The sequence below is a fragment of the Acipenser ruthenus genome, chromosome 31, assembly GCF_902713425.1.
Source record: "Acipenser ruthenus chromosome 31, fAciRut3.2 maternal haplotype, whole genome shotgun sequence".
Classification (NCBI taxonomy): Eukaryota; Metazoa; Chordata; class Actinopteri; order Acipenseriformes; family Acipenseridae; genus Acipenser; species Acipenser ruthenus.
Genome location: NC_081219.1, coordinates 14,885,651 through 14,909,228, shown reverse-complemented (window position 1 = coordinate 14,909,228; position 23,578 = coordinate 14,885,651). Strand labels below are relative to the sequence as shown.

The following is a 23,578-nucleotide window of genomic DNA, read 5'->3' as shown; positions in this document are numbered from 1 at the left end:
TTGTGTTGCTTTCTGCTGCTGCTTCACTGTACCTTGCTGGACAGTCAATGAGATTTGTCCCTGAACCGCTGCTTTTTAAATCCAGGATAATTATTGATTTGCTCCAGAGAGGTATTTAAGCGTGTTTAACATTCTGCGGCTGATAAAAAGTCAGGATTTCCAGTTGAAGGATTTTAAAGGAAGAGGAGGGGATATTTACCATCCTTTTATAATACTAGTTCAGATCAGAACTAAAAAACCCTGTTCTTAAAATCAGAGAGTCAACGGAAGTTTTTGTCAAAGATGCAAGTCGATTTGCAAGATCTGACGAAGCAGTGAAGACAACAGAAAACAAGCGGATAGTGGAGACTTTCGTGGAGGGCATTCGCTTACTGTGTGATTTTAAACTGCCGGTTTTTATTTGGAAAAGATGGAAAATCTAGAAAGTAGCTGAAGAAAAGCAATCCAGCCAAATGGACTTTGTGGAGAGCGCTGGAGGTATTTCGAGTGGCAGGTCACTTTGGTCGTGTTTTCTAAGCGTTTTGTCAAGGTTCTGCATTTTATTATTATTTTTCATCGTACAGCTGGGTATGAAACAACGTCTCTTTCTGACCTTTTTGCTTCTGCCCAGTCTATCTAAAGTTTTGTGGCAGTGGTGTTTCGACAAATGCATATTTTTTTTTTTTTTTTACTAGTTGCCAACCTGTGCAGTACTGTACAGTAAAGTTACTGCTAGATGAGTGAGGGTTTTTCCTTCATTATCTTTAAGACAGTAATGCACAGCTTGGGTGTAATACAGTCTAGTTAAGAACGATCCTGTTTTCCTTGCGGTGTGCGTGGCATGTTGAGAAACCTTTGGGAGTTCATGTAGTGGAGATTAGCGTTTCATTCCTGTCCTGGGAGGGCGAGGGGGGGGTGGAGAGAAGCTCTTGAAACGCTTGGATTCCTGGATCCAGACTGGGAAGAAGGTGAGGGGGTGATAATACAAAAACACTTGGCTGTTGACTGCACAGCTCCTTTTCCTGGAGTAATATCGGTTTCTGTCTGCCAATTGCTGGTGCTCTGAAATGGCTGAAAGACCGTCCTTGCTGAGCATTATTATTATTATTATTATTTATTTCTTAGCAGACGCCCTTATCCAGGGCGACTTACAATTGTTACAAGATATCACATTATACATTATTTTACATTATACAGATATCACATTATTTTACATACAATTACCCATTTATACAGTTTTTACTGGAGCAATCTAGGTAAAGTACCTTGCTCAAGGGTACAACAGCAGTGTCTCCCACTGGGGATTGAACCCACAACCCTCCAGTCAAGAGTCCAGAGCCCTAACCACTACTCCACACTACTGTGTACAGTACCTTGTAGAGTGGAGTCTGGCTGTGTAGGCCTGCGCTGTACTGAAGATATCCAGCAAATGAAGCACAAACATGGGGTACGAGGTATGGTTGAAGATATCTGTGTGCGTTAAATCTTCTAAGCAAATGTTAACAATGAATCATACAGTACAATTGACTTGGCTCAAGTTTTAAAAAAACCAAAAATATATAAAAGAATGCACTTGGCTACTTTTTTGGAGCTGTTGAGCAACTTGAACTGTGAGACTTCCATTGCCAGGGGTCCTGCTCAGTGTTTAAAACCAGTATCAGCCTGAAATGGTTACTGGCTGGTTTGGTTTTGTCTACAGCTTCTGAATAGCAGGATTGTTTTGGACAGTATTAATGCTTTTCTGATGAGAGTACGTGTCTGCCGTCGTCCCTGAGCTGTCTGTAAATCTGTTTTGAGGCGGATCGCTCGGCTATAGCTAAAGAAGCCTATTCAAGCGTTCCGTTTTGTATTGAGAAGGTTCAGGTTTTAGGAATGCATTGTCCAGGTTCGGATCATGTACTGCACAGTGCAATTGATTTCAATGTTTTGTTTAACCCCATGTGTGTGTGGGGAGGGGGTTGCATACCTGCAGTACAGTAATATGTTCATCAATCATCCAGTAGTCTATGAAGAGAGAATTATGATTCATTGTGCACCTGTTAGCAAATGTCATAGAGTTGTGTTTTTTTTTTTTTTTTTTTTTTTTTTTAAAAGCAAAACTACTAGGTTTAGATTGGTGACCAAGGTATACTGTATCAATGCAGGGCAGTTGCTTGTTTTTTTGTTCATCATGGCTTATCCATATTTAACTGGCACTAGAGTCTAACGTCAAGTACTGTATCTTATGTTTTTTATTAAGATGCTTGTCGCTGAATGAAGGATCATACAAGGACGCACAGACTTGTATTGAAATCTGAGTTCCTGATGACTGTAGAGCAGCAACGTGATTCTGACGCTTGTGTATTGCCTGATGGAAACCTGAACAATAAACTGCAAGCAAGCAGAAACAGAATCAAGATTTATAGGGTTTTTTTTTGTTTTGTTTTGTTTTGCAAATATCCCTCTTTTTCCCCCCCATCAAAAGAAATCAGGATGAACCACAAGGAATATATCCTTCATCTCCAAACAGAACCGAGTTGCCTGTTCTCGCCTGGCCTGCTTTGCTGAGACACACTCCTAGGTGGCTCGTGCATTTATTTTCCTGAAATGGCTGCATGTTCATGAGCAGGCCCTTGAAAGCACTGAGATGCTACTGAGCATGCTCACTGTGCAGTGTTGGAGAACCAACAGAGGGAGCAGCTGGGTCATGTGACCAGAGCAGGGTGAGTGTGCGTGTGGGAAGGAGAAGGAAAAGAAGAGCAAACTGCTTGAGTCTGTGCCTTCAAATGGAAGCCATCGAATCAGAACAGGTACTGTGCAGCCTTCAAGGTAACTGTGGGGAGACCAAACCTCACGCTGTTTGTCGTGGAGTTCTTGGTGTGTTGGTTTTGTGTGCCTATGATTTTTGTTTTGTTTGTTTCTTTCTCTGTTGTGCTTTTGTCATGTGGAGTACTTGGTTTTGAGCCTCCTAAATTTGATTCCAAGATTAAATTTAATAATAAAAAAAGTAATTTGTCTTTTTACCTACTATTGTAGGTAATATTTCTGCCTCCTGTGTACCGCTGTTGATTCAGCTTGTGAGTATTTAACTTTTCCATGTGTTTCATCTTATTAAAGCAGGCAGCTTCGTGGGTCATTCAGCTTCTCCTCCTGGTGGGGTAAGCGGGTCTCTAGGGCAAAGCAGACTGTGACTGCCGCCAAGATTAAAAAAAAATAATTACCATCCAGCAGATGAATGATTCTATTGATCTCTGTGTTCATCTGAACGACAGGATCGGATCCAAACGGAGAATGAGGATCACCTAGCATAGCTAACTTTGTTAGAGATTGCTGGAACCACACTTTAATGAACTGTGTTAATTCTCTTGCAGTGTGTTTTTTTTTTTTCCACTCCCAAAACCTCATTGCAGTTCTTTTCTCTTTTCGGTTTGCTTTCCACTTTTCCCTCCTGCAAGAACTACGGCAGCTATTTAAAACGATTTCCCTCCTGGGGTAAAAATAAGGAGAAAGAGCTTCAGCGATTCCTCGCACGCTCCAAGGCCCTGTCCGAAGAGCATGAAGCCGAACCTACAGTAGTACTGTAGGAGAACAAGATGCAAAACACAAACGAACTCTAGAACGCTCCGATTTCACTCTCAATAATCAGAATGAAGGGCCATGAAAAGCAGTAGCTCGCGCTGCTAGCCGGGCGCCTCTTTTCAAACAGTGTTCTTGGTCTCTTTACCTGCCGTGAAGAATCACCCTTCATTGAAATGAAGATGTTATGTGGGCAGGGTTGGTCTGAAGGAATGTCCTGCTGACCGGCTTCTAAGCGCTGTGTAGAAAGCTGAAAAATGGAAGTGTTTAACATTCCCTCCTGTCTTCGCAAGTACTTGTTTCGAAAGTACTTTTGGCCCCTCTCCCCTTTTTGCATTGCACTATTTCTGAAAGTTATGACTTCAACAGATTTCTTTCTCCCCAGTATTAGACAGCCTGCAGCAAATCGTCAGCCTGAAGAAATAGGGAAGGGTTTTTGGAAAATGCAGACAAGAAAAACACAGTTGACTACTTTTTTGCTATGCCAACAGCAACGTATTACTTACTGTACTGAAGCCTAAAATGAAGGGATGACAACTGGCCGGTACCTTAATATACAGTAGAGTCCTGGGCATGGAGCCCGCTTGCAAAATAACCGGCTCATGTTCCAAAGGATTTTAACTGAGGGAGATTTCTGTGCTCCTCTTGGCTTTTCGTGTTCCTTCCGATTTTGGTTTATACAGAGGAGAAACACACTGTACAGTTGGTATCATGTTCTGACACTTTGACGTTACAAGCCTAAATCAGACATTTCTAACATTCTTCTCTCTCTTTTATAAGACATCTCCGAGTTCAGAGGAAAGAAACAGTTTTAGTATCAAATGCCTTTGCTGATGTTCCTCATAGTCTCTGCGTTGTAAAAGGATTACATGGTGTAATTGACTTTGTCAAGCAGGTTTGAAACTTATGCATTTTATTATCAAAGGTTGAAATCCTATCACGCAGCTAAATGAAAGTGGAGGTATGGTACAGGTCAACAAGATTACCATAAACTGAAGATACAGACTGTTGCTTTCTGAAGGTTCTTGAACAACCTCTGTCTTTTGCTTTTGAACAGGTTTACATTTGTGTTGGACTTTCATGAAGATTTCAGTGGTTGTGGTAAAAAATAAAAAAAAAGTTGTCTGATTCCAGGCAGACAAAAATTCTGTTAATAAGTAAGGTATTGTTTATTTAGTCCGAATTCTGATTTGAGCAGAAAAGGTCCAGGGATCACCGAGATAAAATAAGGAATTAACATTGCATCATGTACCTTTTTATAAAGGGTTCCGTCAGCCTTGGGGAGGGGAGGGGGATACTGTGAAGGGTTTGTGGATGACTTGCGAGGTATGCTGCTGTAGTGCCTTTTTACAGTCCTCGAGCAAGCTGTCGTAACTTACAGAAGCACTGTGAAGTCAGAATTTTTTTTTAAAATATTTTTTGTTTAGGTTCCACATGGGTGTCATTGAACACACATCAGGAGAGCCTTGGACCTTGAAAGCAGCGTTTGAAACAGGGATCCGGGCTGGATCTGAGGGAATGAGAGGACAGGGCATGGTTTTGGAGTTGTCTCCTATTTTAAGCCCCACCCAAATAAATGGCAGGCCTGTTGTGTGCCTGTAAACAATCCAGCTCTGAAATGGCTGCGATCTGCAGCAGTCAGCCGGTTTGTGCTCACTGAGCATGCTCCCCGGTCTGCCTGTAGGGGGAGGGAGGTTTCAGGAATGAAAAGCTGGTGTAGATTTATTCTCCTCCTTTTGGAAATTAAAGCAAGCCTCCTCGTGGTGCACAGTAACCCGGCGAGGTCTTCTTGATGAGCTTCTCCTCTTGTTTTTGTTTTACCTGTTTGACGTGGCCGTTTTGTGTTGCTTTGCACAGGCCAGATCTTAAAGACCTTCCTTGTGGTATTTTATGGGTCTAGTGTTCGTGTAGGACTCTGTGTGTTTGGGGAAAGGAGGAACTTTCGCTTTAATCTGTAAGTCGTTATTTGAATCCTGATTTTTATCAAACCGTTCCAGTTGTGTGGTTTGTTAATTTATTTATTTATTTTTTTTTTTCTCTCCCCTCTTATATGCAGCACAGGAAGTCAGAAGTTGCTTTACTGTGAAAGCTACCGGGGCTGATGTGTTCATATCGAAACAGTTTCAGAATCGACACTATGGGCTGTTGTACAGTAAATGGTTTTCCTCTTTGTTTGGAATCGGTCAACAGTATTGTATTGTTCCCCTCCTCTTTAGAACTCTTCTTAATCCCAAGCTAGAAGGATCAGACCCCAGCAGTTTAGGGCTATGGAAACAAATCAGACAAGCAGGTGTTGAACCGCATGTGGAAGAATGTCTGTGTGCTAGTGTTCCAGTAACTGATTCTGCCATGTACTGTGTATCGTTTAAAAAGAACGTCCACCAGCAGCAGACGTACTGTAGGTAGCTCTAAAATCTTTAAATATAATGTCTGTACGTAGATATCCTTTAGAAGTTCCTGTACCATAGCCATGAAGCTGTGTGTCCTTTTAGAAACCTCAAAGAAATCCATGTTGCTTTCAGGACATTCAAAAACACACAAAACATATTTGCTGGAGCTTGCAGCTTTTTAATTCTGAAAGCTAATTGGTGCAAGACCCAAAACCATTTATTTTATTTTATTTTATTTTTTATAAATAAATGTGCAATGCACAGGAAATCCTGCAGGTCAGACTGGTGGAGTGTGAGATCATGCTGACAGATTTGGCTAAGACCCAAGGACAGAATGACCCCTATCCCACAGAAGGTCATTGAAGTCACTTGCTGTGGCTACCATACTGTAGCACATGCTTGTTCTACAGTAGCGTCAGGAATTCTAGTTTGGCCCGTGGGTTTGTCCAGATCTGTAGTGCAGTACAGTGTCTTGTGCAGGTTGGTAATTTGAGTCCGGTGGATATTGTGTTCTGAAGTGTCACACTGCTGTAGGTGTAAACTGTGCACTGTACTGTACTGACATTCCTGTTCTGTTGGTCATTTGTTTAAAAGCCACAGAAGCTTTAGAGTGTTTTATTTTGTGATGTCATTGGTTCCAGAATGTTAGCACTAATAATTTAGACTTCGATGGATGAAAGAACACTGCTGAGTGCTGTAAATGCCCCAAAAGAGAATGTCACTCATTTTGAAGACATCTAGATCACATCTAGATTTTCAAACATTTCAAACAACTCGTTCCTTTTTAAAAACAAAAAGAAGGGAGACGAATCGGACGGCTTCATTTTCTCGTTCGTTTTGACCCAGTTCTATAAACTACAGCGGCATCAGCCTTGTGAAAGTTTATTATATAACCATCCAGGATCATTAAAAATAAAATCTCGTATGATGGAAAATCAGAAGCACCCTTGCATAACCTGGAGAGTGGTGCTTCCGATGGAAAGAGTAAGCAGAGACGAGCCGATAGGAGACTGGGATGAAACAAGAGAGCTGGCATAGAGAAGGGGGTGGAAAAATAATCTTTAGCTGTGCAGACTGCTGCGTTGAAAGTGTTTTACAGACCGACCAGTAATATTTCTATCAGGATTGAAACCCTCCAGGCAGTAGCACAGTAACTTACTCGCTCACTGTGCCCAAACCATAGCTCTTGCTGTATGTCTAGAGCCACAGCAAAGTACGGTGGACTTGCAGCTGCTGTAGAAGGGGGCTGAGCTACTGAGCTACTGTACAGTACCCAGCTTCTCTCTCCTTTTATTTTTATAAAGGACTGCATTTTGCAGACTTCTTTTTAAGGGTACCAGAGTGAAGGGCCAGGTACTGTACAGCACAGTGCCTTTTTAAACACCCCAGCTTCCCTCATGACTTGAAACCATGAGGGAACACATTGCACCGCAAAAACAACCTCCTGCACGGCACCGTGAACTGCAAGTGTGGTCAGTGCGGTGCTGCTGCTGCTGCTGCTGAGGACTGTGGGGAAGCCATGCAAGAAGGTAGAGCTGCCGGGCAGGCCAGCTGCCTCCACTGGTGGGGTTGAAGTGGAGCTGGCTGCAGTGCACGGCAGGAAGCAGGCAGCAGCTGAAGGAGGTGGAGTCAGCAAGGGGCTTTTATTCTGAAGCGGCTTCATGCCTGGCTAGACGGCTTTTGTTGGAGGAGCCGTTTGCAGCAGACATTTTCTTTGCTAAGAGGGTGTAAGCTTGGGCTGCCAATCAGGAGGCAAGCAGGCTGTGGCATGGTGGAGTGTGAACCAGGGTGTCTTTGATTCTGGGGGGGCATCAATTGTGTAGGTATTGCCCTCTGGAGCAGGGGAGATGGATCCCAGCCTGCAGCAGTGAAGTGTGGCTGTAGTTTTTGGAGGGAGTTAGCAGGGGTGCAGTTGTAAAGTGTCTGTACCATTAGGGACATGTGCAGGCTTGAAACGTTAACCCTGGTGGGGGTTACTGGAAGCTGTTATTGATCAGTAGGAATATTATTATTAGAAAAAAACGAGTGGCTGTGGAGTTGTTTTTGTTCCTTTTTTGAAGTTGACTTTTGAAGGAAGGGGTAGTAAGCCTGTTTCCTCTTCTGCTCTACTAAGATCAACTTCACATGTGTCTCCAAAGGCGGCTATTGTCTCCATAAGATGAAAAGAGAATCCAAGAATCAGACACCACTAACAAAACAAGAGTCTGCTAGAGAAGAAATCCTATTTTGTGGACCAACAGTTTTGGGGAGCTGTCAGAAAGAGACCCGAGATTTCATCTTTTGTAATGCAGAGCTACGAGCAACTTGTTTAGTTCGACTTGCTGGATAGTTTTTAAAAGGTCCTTTTTAATTTGACGAAGGAAGTTTGAACTAGGGATACGTTGAACCATTGTTAGTGGTGTTAGAGCAAGTCCTAGAAGTGACTCTCTTTAGATTGAAAGAACTGGCTTTAAGATACTCTGCTCTCCAGCAGCTCCTTTTCGCTTCAGTATAATTCAGTTCTTATGCTTTTGTTCTAGGTGGTCATCGTCATGTTTTTTTCATTTAACGGAGGTTTGCAATGCTTTAACTCGGTAGTGCATGTCATACTTTTTGCCCCGGGTGTGTTTTGCATAACGTAGAGCACGCTTGGTATAGTCGCTGTTTGCACTTTGGCTTATGTTATTTTTCTTGTCTCCATGTTTTTTCAATGGTTTTCAAAGGAACCTTCTGTACTGTATTCTCGGTCTACAAAGGCCTAGGAAAAGGGCGAATCTCGTTTGCTTGAAGAGCCTGACAGGCTGGTAAGTGGCAGCATGATTTATTTTTTCACTGAGAAGTCTTTCATTGACTCACTTCTCCTAGATGCCACAGTTTGCAAGTGGACTGCAACCAGGTTAATGCAGGAAATAATGGTTTAGGTGTCTGGAAGGGACTCTAACTAGCTAATACATTACTGGCACCAGAAACTGTGTTTGGGTGTAGAATGCACACTGATTACAGAAAAGCCTTGGAGTCTTGTGTGGTGTGACTAGTTCAGTTTTACCTGAAAGATTTAGTTTTTTATTCCAGGTTTCACCTAATAAAAGGACTGCATGCTGCTGCAATGTCCATGGAACCTGTGGAAGAACAATGAAAATGGTTTCTATATTTCTAATAAAGTGCTTTGGATATTCTGACACTGCATACAAGGAGGGTAACGGCTAGTCCACAGAGTTTTGTGTTGAACCAAAGCACGTTTAGAAACAGTGAAGAGGGAATAAGCTTTTGAAGTCGAATTCATCTCTCATTTTGTTTTCCGAAGAAGCCTTGCACTTTTGAAAGTTGGAAACTGAACTAACCATTCTCTTTGATGGAAGTTGACAATAGTCGTCTTTTTTTTTTATATAGATATATTTTCTTCTCCTTACTAAGCTACTGTACACTTTTCAAACTGTACTATTACTGCAGTGGCTGCGTTGAGACAGTTGTGCTGCTTGCCTCTCCAGGACACTGAGCAAAAGAGACGCGGTGAATCACAATGAGTTCTTCAAGGCGGTCAATAAATAACAACTAAACATTTGAAAACAAAGCGACTTCAAAACCTGTGCACTTGAGATTTGAAGAACCAGACACCACTTTCTATTGGTGCAAACACCAAACCAGCAAGCCACATGCTGAGATTCCTTGCACCACAGCAACAGCGAAGGACTTCCAGAGAGGTGCAGCTAACTGTTTAATGAATCCAGAATGCATTGCAGGAATGTAGCTATTCGATTAGAGGAATGCTCCTCTGATCAAGAGAACAGTGGCTCTGTGTTCCAGAATGCATTGCAGGAATGTAGCTATTCGATTAGAGGAATGCTCCTCTGATCAAGAGAACAGTGGCTCTGTGTTCCAGAATGCATTGCAGGAATGTAGCTATTCAATTAGAGGAATGCTCCTCTGATCAAGAGAACAGTGGCTCAGCGTTCCAGAATGCATTGCAGGAATGTAACTATTCGATTAGAGGATTGCTGCTCTGATCAAGGGCTCTTGAGTTGAAAACCTGAGGCATACGTTTCTCTAGTCGGGGCGCAACCTTGACCTGTCTTCTGGTGGTTTTTTTCTTTTGTTTATAAGTTGCTTGTTTTCAGCCACCTTCTCAAAATTATTCAAATCTGCCAGTCATTTTGAGCGTTCTGTACTACACTCTCTGTGCTAAACCTTGAGGATTACATGCAAGAGGCTCAGGGTTAGAGCTAATCTTAAAGACCAGTGTTTAGTTGCAGTAAACTGCAGCTTTCTCTTTTTTTGTTTCACTCTGTTCAAACAATGGAGGACATTTTGAAGAGAGACAGACCTGGTAGGAGTGGGAAGTGGAGGAACAAACCCGACAGTGTGTCTTACTGTTTCATAAAACCATTAGCATTTCAGTTGGGTTTGTAATTAAGATATCTCCTTTCCGATCTAGATATCGTCCCACTGGGGTTCATTCTATTCAAAGTATTTTATCAGCATTTTATCTCCTATTAAAGGGCAGGGTGATCAAGTACAAAGTAATTCACTTCAAATGAATGTGCTGTAGGAAGGGGAGTAGGTACCACTTTATTACTGCAAACACTGCAAAACAGAAATAGGTTGTATTCAACATAACTGGAAAGAATTAGTCATTATCATTAATTACAATGGGTTTAATGATCTGTGCTGTGTGTATGTATGTATATATGGGTCAGGGTCACTTCCTGTTTTTCCTTTTTAAAACAGATTCCCAATTCCTTTGAAGGAATTGGATTTGATATTTTAGAGCCATTTAATAATTGTTACGATTTTGTTCATCTGCTTTCATTTGAAGCCAGTTTTAATTGACTAACAAACAGGGACTTCAATGTAAGTCATTTGTTGCCACTGTGAGAAGCTTGTTTGAATAGAACGCTGCCGGTTTTGTGCTTTTTTGATGAATGAGGTGTTGAAATTGATTTACAAGTGAACGGGAATGGATTTTAAAAAGGAGAAGGAACTGACCCCAGCCCTGTCTTTTTTAGTTTTAATTTGATGGTGATACAGGGGCAGCACGTCTCAGTTGTCCTAAATGAAGTTTGTTTACAGAAATTTAAAAAAATTTAAAAAAAAAAAACACAATACTCACTTCATGCAAAACCTGTTTCATACTGCTGCAGTGGTGAAGAACATGAGATGACAGATCAGTTAGTTGCGCGGTCAAAAAACTTGCGTCATGCAAATTACATTTTCTTTGTGGTTTGTTCGTTAGCCTGCAGGTGTGGCCAAGGGTGGTGTGGTGCCAGACGTCCGAATGAAGACTGAGGCAGCAAAAGAACCTCCCACCATCAGAGACTGGGGTAAGAGTGCAGGGCTTCATGTGTCATGTTTGTTGGTGGGGCATAACTGTGTAAAGATATACCAGACTGGGAACACAAACCAGACCACTAGACAGAACGACTTCAAGCAAGATGCTGCCTGCCCACTGGATTTCTGATCTTGAAGCCCAGGTGGGGCTGGCCAGCATGGGCATGGGAAACGAGAAATAATTCCTTCTGATTCCAGGGAGGCTGGTGGTTCATTGAGGACGGGGACGGGGGTGGGGGACGGGGACGGGGACGGGGACGGGGGGGAGGGACGGGTGTTCACTCTGGCTGTCGTCCTTCGAAACGAGACTTCAAGGAAGAGCTCACGGTACCGTTTCGGAGAAGAGCCGGCGTGTTTAACCCTGGTATCCTGGACTGATTCCATCGCAGACCTGCCCACATTTGAAGGAATCTTTTTGTTTTACCTGTGCTGGAAGAGAATGCCTGTGCTGCAGTATTTGATACTGGACTCAGTGTCCTCAAATGCTGCAAAGCATTACCTTGGATTTCCAGAAGATTTATTTTTTAAACTGAAACAAAATAACCTAATAATTTAATCTGAAGTCTCTATTACGTGATATAGCTACAGTGGAGGAATTTTAATCTCGCAAAAACCTCCATTCTCCCTCCACCTACTGCAACACAGAAAGCAGACCAATTGTGCCCCTTGCCTACTTCCTACAGCAACACTCCTTTGTTGCAAGCCATGATACAGCAATGAATCATGCATGAGGTTCAGTGCTACTGACAGCAACGGCTTTTACTAACTCCGTGACTGTCTCTGCTGCTGCTGCTGCTGCTGCCTCCGGGTGGAACTTTGGTTTATTAATGTAATAAAGAACATTTTTTGCTTCAACACAGCTTTGATGGTCGGGGTGGCATTCAGCCTGAGCCCAGTTCCTACAGAACTGAATGGTTAATGTTGAGGTAAGCTGTTCAATGCTAACAAGAGGACGGCAAACAACATATCCTTAGAAATAACTGGACACGATTTGTCAGTAGCTTAAATGGTCTGACGTGTATTGTGGATCTTGTGGTGTTCAATTTTACACAATTAGTGTAGCTGTTATTTGTTCTGTTTACGCCTGGTGTGAAGGGGGTTTAAATAACTGTTTTTCATTATGGTGAATGAGTCTGTTGTGTTGCACACACGTGCCCTGTAGATCAATACAGACAGCACTCTTTTTTTTTTTTCCATGAAAGATGTTTTATTGCTAGATTAACCCAGGATTTCCCAGTTTCACTGCCCTTGCCTCCAGCCAGACTCCTTCAGCATTTATCTACAGTATCCGTACTTACCAGGGGCACTCAAGGCTGAATCGCATCATCTCGCATCTTCGTCCATGTCCTTATGTTTTTTGAACACCCCAAAATGTTTTTCCTCCGGGAATGAAAGCAGCAAACCTCTTTTTCTGTAGCAGTAACCAACAGGTTTTTCTTTCCTTTTTTGCAGGATGTGATGAAACGACTTTGGGGAAACCGGCAGTAGACCCCTCTAAGATGCCTGCCGACGGAGAGCTGAACGGCTCCTGCGAGAAAGCCGAACCCGTCACGGCCAAGAGCCATCAGAGTCTACCCAAAATCTCTCAGGACAGTCGCGCCAGGCTGCCACCGCCGCAGGACTCCAATAACAAACTGACCCGTTTAAACGAAAACGGCCTTTCGGAGAAAAGCGACGAGCCGGCTGGCAAGCAGAACCATCTGAAGGCTGGCGATCCGACGCAAGCCTCGGTTACCGGTAGCAACGGCTACGTCTTAAACAGGCAGCCCACGCAGGAACCGGCCCCACACAGGACTAGTGGTACGACCGTGGGGGCTTCTCTCATCGGCCACGCTGCCAAAACCCTTCCCGGGAGGAGCTTGAACGCTGTTAAGACTGATGGAGCTCGTGGACAGGGGCCGGCCTTGCTCCGAGAAGAAAAGGACAAGGCAGAGGGGATAACGAAACACGCCGCACAGGAAGCCAACCCCCCAGCAAAAATACACAGGGCTCGGAAGACCATGGCCAGGCCTCTAGTCAACCAGACCACTCTGAAGGTTAGCTTGCTTTCTTTTTTTTTTCTGTTTGCAAAAATGCTTGGATGAGAACCTTCTGAGTCAACCCCCTTCTCCTATTGAATGTCTTTCATGTTGTTGCTGCGATTATGCTGTGTTCTGTATGGATGCCAGTCTTGCTCTTCATTTTAAACGGTTGTATTTTGGATAACTCTGTAGCTGGTTACTGTCCCTGATCAGGCTAAGCTATCGGATGAGACTAAGACAGGAACCTGACTTGCATTGTCCAGCCTGGACCTGGATTGGGTTTACAAAGGTCCTGTTTAAAAGTGTTACTACCCTCTAATTAAAGAGCGCAGTATTGAAATAACACGCCGAGCGTCACTTAGAAAAGGGTTTCTCCTGTATGTCCCTGTACAAGTCAAATGGATTAATATCCCTCCTTTTTGAAACTGTGCACTCAGTAGGTTTTTAATTAATAATTTAACTTCTGCTCCTTGGTGTTTGCAAGTAAAACGTGCTCTTTGTCTGCGCGGCTTGGTATGATCTTCAGAGCATCTTTTTGAGAATCTTTATTGTATCGCGTTCGGAATGTAAAATGTGCGCATCCTTTCTGTACGTTTTTCAATGGTGGCTATGGTCAACCAAGAGTGTGAAACGGTCGGCATTTCTTTTGGGGGGGGGGGGGGGGGGGGTTCATTTGATCTTACAAAATTTCCCATCAAAACTTCTCTCCTCAAGCTTCTAAACAGGGAACCAAAAGAACCGAATGATCCAAAAGAACAAACGGACTTGAAAGAAGAAAGCCGCAACGGGGTGGAGTCTGGCAAAGCACATCCACCACCGCCACCCCCCCAGCAACACCAGCTACCTCAGAACCAGAACGAGGCTACTGCCAGCAAGCCCCAGCCAGGTAACTGCAGCCCTTCTATAAACCAGGCGCTAGAGCTCCCCAGGGCACCCTCGTGCAAGCACTGCCCTTTGGAGCACCGGGTTAGGAAGGAAAGCCTGCTGGGGAGAGCTGGCCTCCTCATGCTTCAGTGAGCACTACTGGTCAGCTCCATCTTCCCAGGCTGAGGTCCAGCTTCTGTGAGAACAAAGGTCGCATGGCGATCTTCTGTCCTCTTGACCGGTGAATGGGTTGCATCAGTGAGGCCATGTCTGAAATGGGCATTCCAGAGACTCCAATGATTTTAGTGGAGGGAGGGATATGAATTGGATCCATAGTTACATTCAAGATTCACCAATATATATGTAAAACAAAGCATGCCTGTGAATTGGGGTGGACGTTTTTATTGGAACCCGAAATGGGTTTGGTAACTGAAGCGGTTCTGTCCCTGCTCCCTGTCCAGCTGCAGCGGTGTCCCGCAGGAAGAGGAGGAAGATGGGGACGTACAGCCTCGTTCCCAAGAAGAAAGCCAAAGCCATGAGGCAGCGCACAGTGCTGGAGATGTTTAAAAACACCACGGCACATTCCCCAACTGCAGCAGCTCAGGTGAGACCTCTTCACAAAGTGTGCCCTGTCACAGAGCTGAAAGCTGGTTGGGTGAGCTTTTGTTCATACTCTGCAGGCTATGGTGATTCAGAACCTTTATTGGATTGGGTGTGATCCCCATTGTCAGCGTTGTCCCAGTTTATCCTGAAAGGCAGAAAGTTTTTAATTTCACCCATACTGTAGATTAGACATAATGACCCAACAGGGATGGAAATACGACTCCCTGATTAGCCACAGTGTATAGGTAACAAGCTCAGGTGTGTCTTATTAAACTCATAGCAAAACCATGAATGGATCAAACTTCTACGCATCGAGAGTCTTATTTCCACCCCTGACCCTTTGCACAACGACTCGGGCTTATTCACGTGCATGTCCCCTTGCAGCAAGAGAGCACACATGTGAACGGGGAGAGCGTGGAAAACGAGTCGGAGGAGGAGGACTCTGAGGAGGACTTGGATGATGATGAGGACGAGGAAGGAGAGCAGGGAGGCGATCGGCCCGAGCAGACGGTCCCTGTCAGTGAGGAGAACCATGACCCCCAGGAGGGGAGCAGGAGGAACAGCATGGACGACACACCCAGGGTGAGAGCACTGTCAGACCTGGTTGTAACTGGGTGGCATTATCTGGCTAATGCAGGAGGGAAGTTTGTAGCCCTCTAGTGTGTCAGTCATGCTTGCTGTCGATTTTTTTTTTTGTAGGTGGAAGAGGGAGAGGTGGAACATGCCTCCGAGGAATCTGCCGATGAAGAAGACGGTGGCGAGGAAGAGGGGAATGAGTCGGATTTGGTAAAACTAAAACGAATAAACATTTATTGTGTTCCATTTTAAATTCCTTCTGAAATGTTTTGTTTCTAACCCCTTTTATTTCATCCCCAGAGCTCCGAGTCCAGCATAAAGAAGAGGTTAAAAAAGAAAGGGAAGAACGATAATCCCTGGCTGAAGCCGTCCAGGAAAAGAAAACGCAAGATTAAAGTGAAAACCAACGGCTCCTCTGGTAAGTCAGGTGGCGCACAAAGAGAAAGCAACCATCTTTGTGCCGTTTTCAAAAACGGGAATTCCCATTCGGTGTCCAGCCTGGTCTACACAAGGTCAAGCTTTGAACCTGGGCTATAGGACTCTCGTGACATGAGAGCAGCATCACTGCTGTTTAATCAAAGTCCTGGGAACAGCTGCACTGGCTAGGGCTGTAGCGTGAACGGCACCACCCACAGGATAAGAAGGTACCTATCTGTTTGTGATGGGATGTGTACAAGGCCACAAGACTTTCTCCTCCACTGAGATGCTGGGGGAGTGGGATCGGTGTCTCTTCTCCTTTCACGATGGTGCATGTTGGTTTTGCATGATGCAAGCTGTCTGTGTGACCTGGTAACTTTTCTTAATCTTTTTTGAATGCATAGGGGCTGAAACTGAGGTTCAGCCTGACTGCAGTAGAGAATACACGGAGGTGCCCCTTGACTCTTTGGATCTGGAAGTTCAAGAGCAGCTTTTGTCTTCACAGCACAAAGGTAAGGGGAAAAAAAAAGACCTCGCTTAATCCTGATTTGTTACTAAAGAGTGGTTAAGATTAAAAAAAAAAAAAAAAAAAAAAAATACGTGCATTTATGGAGGTCAGCAAGAACATTCTTCATGGAGCAGCAAATTCTGAAGCCACCGATCAGACAGACCAGGACTTGTCTGTGTCCTGGTGGTGGTCAAAGGTATTGCACGTTTTTTTTATTTTTATAAATACCATAATGTTTGCAGATGTTCTACCGAGGCATTTCTGCAGATTGCTGCCATCTGCTGGGAGAGACCGACTTAAAAGCTGCTGGTTTCCATTAGGGGAAGAAAATAATGGATAGGCAAACTGTGATACAATATCAAGCACAGAGGTAGGAATACAACTCCTATTGCATAGCAGTAGAGATCCATTCCTGGTTTTACCATGAGTTTTTAATAAGACACACCTGAGCTGGTTACCTATACACCGTGGCTAATCAAGCTTGAAGTAAAACCTGGAATGGGTGACACTGCTGTGCCATAGGAGTCTTGTTTCTATCCCTGATGTGTGGTTGGGGTGGGACAGGAGCTCTGAGGTAACTACTTTGGCATAGTCCCCTTTGTGCTGTTTTCCTGGTACAACTGAAACCACTGGTCCAGATAACAGGGAGAGTGGAGGAGTCTGGTGTGTGTGTGTGTGTGTGTGTGTGTGTGTGTGTGCTTAGTGTATTATACAGAATCTTGGATGACAAACTGTGTCGGGTAATAAGATTTACTTTCTCGTTTTGTGTATTTTGCTTTGGTCTAGAAACGGAGCAAAAACTGTAAGGCAATATCATTCTGTATTTGTGTATTTGTGTATTTGTTAACTCTGATTTTTTTAATGAAGGGGCTTCCAATGACTCAGAAGCCATGGAGGCTGATGCCGTGCAGGAACTCCCTCTTTGCAGCTGCCGAATGGAAACTCCTAGAAACAGAGAGATCCTCATCCTGGCCAACAAGAAGTGCATGGCTACAGAGAGCAGCGATGGGGAGGTTAGTGCATGGCTACAGAGAGCAGCGATGGGGAGGTTAATGCATGGCTACAGAGAGCAGCGATGGGGAGGTTAGTGCATGGCTACAGAGACCAGAGATGGGGAGGGTAGTGCATGGCTAGAGAGACCAGAGATGGGGAGGGTAGTGCATGGCTACAGAGAGCAGTGATGGGGAGGGTAGTGCATGGCTAGAGAGACCAGAGATGGGGAGGGTAGTGCATGGCTACAGAGAGCAGCGATGGGGAGGGTAGTGCATGGCTACAGAGACCAGCGATGGGGAGGGTAGTGCATGGCTAGAGAGACCAGAGATGGGGAGGGTAGTGCATGGCTACAGAGACCAGAGATGGGGAGGGTAGTGCATGGCTACAGAGACCAGAGATGGGGAGGGTAGTGCATGGCTACAGAGACCAGAGATGGGGAGGGTAGTGCATGGCTACAGAGACCAGAGATGGGGAGGGTAGTGCATGGCTACAGAGACCAGAGATGGGGAGGGTAGTGCATGGCTACAGAGACCAGAGATGGGGAGGGTAGTGCATGGCTTCAGAGAGCAGCGATGGGGAGGTTAGTGCATGGCTACAGAGAGCAGAGATGGGGAGGGTAGTGCATGGCTACAGACCGTACTGTAAATCGATCTGGGTTTTTTATTTTGAGGAATAAAAAGTATTGGAATGGAGACACCTTCTCCCAAGAGAACATGGTCCTGGTTTGAGGGCTGAATATGCTTTCTTCAAGTGTGGAACGTTTTTCCTTCCTTCCTTCCACAGCTGAGTCTGTGCTCGAGAGGGGTGATGAAACAGGAGATGATGCGCCCGTCCAATAACGTGCAGCAGCTGGTGCTGTGTGAGGAGCACAGGGGCAGGATGGTGAAGCACCAGTGCTGCCCGGGCTGTGGGTTCTTCTGTACAGCTGTAAGTGTTTCAACACTGCATGCATGATTGTGCCACCTGTACCACCTGTACGTTCCTATCTATGTATCTGTCATGTGTTTGGTTTTGTTTTTTCTAAAATTTCTAAAAATGTTATTTAAAAATTCCTGGCCAACGGGGATAGCAGTAAGCAGATACAAATTGTAATATATTAAGTGTGTGTATGTATATATCTTTTTTTTTTTTTGTAGGGTACGTTCATGGAATGCCAGCCAGACAGTCGCATCTCCCACCGCTTCCACAAGGCCTGTGCCTCGGTGCTGAACGGGTTGAGTTTTTGCCCTCACTGTGGGGAGGAGACCCTGAAGGCGAAGGAGGTGACGATAGCAACAGCAGACACGACCTCTACCTCAGTGGTGCCCCTCGTCCCGGGACAGGAAGTGGAGGAAGAGGCGAGGACTCCGGCTGCAGACACTACCACACGAAGGCAGGCGAAACCCTTTTGATTCATTTCATAAAGAGCCTTCGTATTCATATTGCCCTTCTCGTCCGGGAATAAGGCTGAATGTTATGTACAGCTATGGCCAAATGTTGTGCATCTCCCTTTAGAATTTGCTTCATAAAGTCAAATGAAACCTGCTGAGTAATGTTACGTTAACATAATGAATTACATACCACTTTGTAATTTTCCAGATAATGAAAAATTTAAAAACTTGACATTTTGAAATCTAACATGAAATACTGTACTACTGTTCTGTCTTCCAGTAGACTATCATTTTGTAGTTTCCTTGACTTTACGTTATATTTAAATAAAATACCTAAATTACGTTTCATATAGGTTTTAATTTTTGTTTTTTATTTTCTCAATCATAAAATTCTAGGTGATTACAAAACGTTTGGCCATCGCTGTACAGTAATTACCCAAGTACTTTCTCATTTTTGCATATTTTTTTTTTTTTTATTCTGTTTCCAGCAATCACCGCATGAAGCTACAGAGCGAGAGCAAGGTGGAGAGTTCTGTGTGGAAAACATGTTTGTCGGAGGGCTCCGAGTCACCAGGATGTTCCAGCAGCTCCAGAGCTGGGGCTGAGGGCTCCGAGTCACCAGGACGCTCCAGCAGCTCCAGGGCTGGGGCTGAGGGCTCCGAGTCACCAGGACGCTCCAGCAGCTCCAGGGCTGGGGCTGTGACAGCGGCGTCGAGTCTGCAGCAGGGAGTCGCCAAAGAGACCCTGGAGAGCATCCTCATTGCCTTGGACGCAGAGAAGTGAGCGGCTTCCTTTTCTTACACTGCTTCATGAGCGTTAAGAAGCTGCAAGGCCTCCTACTGTAGTCTGGTCTGGTTTGGTTTGCAATGGACCCAGTATTGGGATGAATGCCATTGTTCCTTAGTCCCACCCCAGCACTAAAGAAAGCAACAAAAACTTGTGCTGCATCTTCTTCAGGGCTGTCCTGGGGGAAAAATACAGAACGTATGCAGGCTTGTTCGAATGGTAATTGTGTGTGAATGATAAAAGGCACAGATACTTTCACATATTGTTTATTCATTGTCATTTTCATTAGGGGGTATACATTTTTTTTTTTTCTTAAATTTTATTTTGCTTTCATCTTCAATAGTTCTTTAACATTTTTTTTTTCATATTTGATCAATTTTATTTTAATTACAGGCCCAAGAAACTCCGATTCCACCCCAAGCAGCTCTACATCTCAGCCAAGCAAGGAGAGCTTCAGAAAGTCTTGCTGATGCTGGGTATGAGTTTGCTGTGTGAAGGTCCCTGCTTGGGTTCTGCAGAGGACCTGCGCTCTGCATCCTGCGCTGTCCTATCACAACGTTGTTATACTTTATCAGCTGAGGTTTGGTCAGATACAAGTTCAAAATTGAGAGACATGGGCTGATTTAAAGGCCAGTCAGCTCAAACACTGATTAACAGTATTGCTTGTTATCTTTTCTTAACTTTTGAATTAACTAGAGCATCTTTTTGTATTTTAAATATTGTAACAATCGCTGCTTGCCCTTCTTGCAGTTTGTTAGGAGCGGATGCATCTGCATTGGAAAGCTAACTTTGTGTGTGTTTTGTTTTCACGCTCCAGTGGAAGGAATTGATCCTAACTTTAAACTGGACAGTCAGAGCAAACGCACCCCGCTTCACGTAGCGGCAGAGGCCGGGCACAGGGAAGTCTGCCACATGCTCGTACAGGTATGTGAAACACTGCCTGCAATGAGGCAGGAGAGAGAGGATTGTCTGCAACAATGCAACGCATCCATTTGCTGTTCTGAGTAGTGTGAAGCTGTGTGAAGAGATACAGTTGCTGTTGTGCTGTTCTCTTGTCCTGTTCTGATTTTATAAAGTACTTCAAAGGAGTGTCTCGAGTTGCAGCTCAGTGTGATGCAGTGACACCTGTTCATTTTTTTTTTTTGTTGTTGAAAAAATAATTCATCCCTGTCGCATTCAAGTTCTGAGCACATACCAGGCTGTTGCTGATTCTAAATTCCATTTTCCGATTCTAAATTCCGTCCTGTTTGCAGTACTTGAGCGCCTGTAAGTGGGCTGATCCAATGGGCGCATGGTTGAAGTGTCCCTGTCTCTCTGTAGGCCGGTGCTAATCTGGACATGTGTGACGAGGACCAGCGGACGCCGCTGATGGATGCTGCAGAGAATGACCACCTGGACACTGTGAAATACCTGCTCAAGGCTGGAGCCATAGTAAACCACAAGGTATCTGCCTGGGGCCCTTTTACAGTGGACCTAGCCCGAGGACCTACAGTCTCATCTCTCATCTCTCATCTCTCATCTCTCTCTCTCTCTCTCTCTCTCTCTCTCTCTCTCTCTCTCTCTCTCCTCTCTCTCTCCTCTCTCTCTCTCTCTCTCTCTCTCTCTCAATGTAAATGTGTGAATTGCTTTTTTGATTTCAGGATGTGGAAGGTTCAACATGTTTCCATCTGGCTGCCAAAAAAGGGCATTACGAAATCGTTCAGCACCTGCTGTCCACGGGGCTGATAGATATTAACTGTCAGGTAATGGAACACTGTCTGTGTGTCTGTCCGTCTCTCGCGAGAATGCATCTCCATGCTGTTACGTGCATCCTTTTAGCTTTGTTGTATAGATTCATTTTCTCAGGTGCTACTGCTTTTTTAGTTTAATTTAAAGGTTTCACTATTTTACAGTTTTGAATACATAAATGCAGTGCCCAGTCGTGTAGTTTGCCTTTTAAGTTGTGTGTGTGATGTTCCATCCCTGAGGCACATCATTATGAACATGCAATCAGCTAGCATAGCTGGAGAAGCTGGCACGCCACTGTTTCTTGTCATGCCACAGCCCCTATATCTAAAGAGAACGACTCTGCACACTCTGTGATTTGTGCTTGGTTTCAGGATGACGGAGGATGGACGCCTATGATCTGGGCTACGGAATACAAGCATGTGGATCAGGTGAGGCTGCTTCTGTCTGGAGGAGCTGACATCAACATTAGAGACAAGGTAAGCATGTCTGCGATTTTACTGGGAGTCTGGCTCAACTGGATTTGTGTGTTCTGTATTCTACTCTTTTTTTTCTTTTTCAAACAGGAGGAGAATATTTGCTTGCACTGGGCAGCTTTTTCGGGCTGCGTTGACATAGCGGAGATCTTGCTAAATGCGAAGTGTGATCTTCTCGCAGTGAATATCCACGGAGATTCTCCGCTGCACATTGCAGCCAGAGAGAACCGGCACGACTGTGTGGTGTGAGTACACTGGGTGAACGGCAGGCCCTGACCTTCACAGGCACTGGAGACGAGCGGGGCCATGCTTTCAAAGCAATTTCTCTCGTCTTGAATTCAACTCGTTAATTAAACAGAGGAAGCACCTTGAAAATATGGCCCGGTCTCTATTCGCCACTTTGCACAGAGAAATACAATGCCTACGATAACGGTTGACCATGCTCCAAAAATGGTCCTCATGACTGGTGAACAAAGCCGTGCCACCCAAGAATGTGGGTACCCATGTGGAGCAGTAATGGGTTACCTGCTGTGCGTTCTTGCAGGCTGTTCCTGTCCAACGGCGCTGATGTTAACTTGCAGAACAAGGAAGGGGAGACGCCCGTGGAGTGCTGCAGCCTCGGCTCCCAGGTGTGGACTGCTCTGCAGGCCAATAGGAAGCTGAAGGACGCAGCCGCTAACAGAAGCAGCCAGGAGAGAGTTGTAAACAGGCAGGTTTGATTACTTGATCTACACAGACACAGCATGCAGTTATACAGTACAATGATTTAAGCTGAAGCCAGGAGCTCTCTGATTCGTTTCTGTCTACTATATTTATATGGATAGGAACAACTCTATATAGTAGTATTGGTTCTAGTTTTGCAAAAATTTAAGTTCTACATTTCAAATCCTCTCCAGCGCTCCCAATGAGTTCATACGTTTTTTTTTGTTTTTTTTTTTTGTTTTTTTTTTTGTAATTAAATAAATAAAATCATTTTCAAATTTTCAAAAAAATAAAAAAGAATGGAGGACACTCTTTGAAAATATGACCTGATTTGTGATTCGAATTCATGACTGAAAGTTGCTTTTGAACCTGTTTTGAAAGACGTTCATATACAAGATGCTATTGCAGCAGAGGCTGCAGTGTTGAGGTTTGGGGTGCGTGCGTGCGCAGCGCAGCACAGTACTCAGTCTGTCTCTTCTGGGGCTTCACAGAGACATCGCCCGGGGGTACGAACGGGTCCCCATCCCCTGTGTGAACGGAGTGGACAGCGAGCCCTGTCCCAACAACTACAAATACGTTCCAGACAACTGCGTGACGTCCCCCATGAACATCGACCGCAACATCACGCATCTGCAGGCAAGGACGTCTCCTCGCCAGCCTACTGTTTGAAAAATACATCTCCAGGGTTTGCGAGAGAGAGAAAAAAATGAAATAGTTTTATTATTAATTCATCTGTTCTTGACTGTGGTAGGCTGCTTTCTTTCTTTCTTTTTCTTTCTTTCTTTAAAAACTCCTTAAACTTTATTTCATTCATTTAAAATGGACTTCAAGAAAAACACAAATCACTTAGTCTATAATTACTTGCTGTTTTTACATGATTTTACTGCAGATTGAGGACTGTTCCCAAAGCACATTTCACTACTCGTTCTACCTTGGTGCTGTTCTGAATGTTGCAGTAACCTGTCCAATGTACCCTTTTCTCTCTTGCCCTTTCAGTACTGCGTGTGTAAAGAAGATTGCTCTTCTGCCAGCTGCATGTGCGGTCAGATGAGCTTGCGCTGTTGGTATGACAAGGTGAGTCAGTGTTATTTAAATCCAGGAACCAGGCCAGACCTCCTGCAATAACAGTGCACCGCTCACGGTCTCTCCCATCGCTCCTAGGAGGGTCGCTTGCTGCCTGAGTTCTGCAAGAACGAACCGCCGCTGATATTTGAGTGTAACCATGCCTGCTCCTGCTGGAGGAACTGCAAGAACAGAGTGGTGCAGAACGGCCTCCGGTAACCAGCTGCCATTTCTCACTGCTCCACGG

At 44.5% G+C, this 23,578-nt stretch overlaps 1 protein-coding gene across 7 annotated transcripts in view; it reads left to right on the top strand.

The window, feature by feature from the left end:
• Window positions 1–23,578, top strand: part of LOC117964709 (histone-lysine N-methyltransferase EHMT1-like) — a 32,910-nt gene that overhangs the window by 6,384 nt on the left and 2,948 nt on the right. For 3 of the 7 annotated variants that reach the window (XM_059005285.1, XM_059005288.1, XM_059005282.1), the window contains exons 2-23: window positions 11,134–11,221; window positions 12,681–13,264; window positions 13,964–14,135; window positions 14,575–14,717; window positions 15,101–15,298; window positions 15,416–15,502; window positions 15,593–15,710; window positions 16,114–16,221; window positions 17,085–17,230; window positions 17,994–18,137; window positions 18,347–18,582; window positions 19,069–19,359; window positions 19,760–19,842; window positions 20,184–20,290; window positions 20,687–20,809; window positions 21,007–21,108; window positions 21,466–21,570; window positions 21,658–21,812; window positions 22,112–22,276; window positions 22,761–22,905; window positions 23,266–23,343; window positions 23,431–23,546. In XM_059005285.1, the coding sequence (XP_058861268.1) occupies window positions 11,134–11,221; window positions 12,681–13,264; window positions 13,964–14,135; window positions 14,575–14,717; window positions 15,101–15,298; window positions 15,416–15,502; window positions 15,593–15,710; window positions 16,114–16,221; window positions 17,085–17,230; window positions 17,994–18,137; window positions 18,347–18,582; window positions 19,069–19,359; window positions 19,760–19,842; window positions 20,184–20,290; window positions 20,687–20,809; window positions 21,007–21,108; window positions 21,466–21,570; window positions 21,658–21,812; window positions 22,112–22,276; window positions 22,761–22,905; window positions 23,266–23,343; window positions 23,431–23,546 (3,494 nt within the window). Of the gene's footprint in view, window positions 1–2,664; window positions 2,769–7,597; window positions 7,744–8,553; window positions 8,708–9,427; window positions 9,605–11,133; window positions 11,222–12,680; window positions 13,265–13,963; window positions 14,136–14,574; window positions 14,718–15,100; window positions 15,299–15,415; window positions 15,503–15,592; window positions 15,711–16,113; window positions 16,222–17,084; window positions 17,231–17,993; window positions 18,138–18,346; window positions 18,583–19,068; window positions 19,360–19,759; window positions 19,843–20,183; window positions 20,291–20,686; window positions 20,810–21,006; window positions 21,109–21,465; window positions 21,571–21,657; window positions 21,813–22,111; window positions 22,277–22,760; window positions 22,906–23,265; window positions 23,344–23,430; window positions 23,547–23,578 lie in introns of those variants that run through there. The other 4 variants (XM_059005287.1, XM_059005284.1, XM_059005286.1 and 1 more) reach the window with 4 other exon arrangements.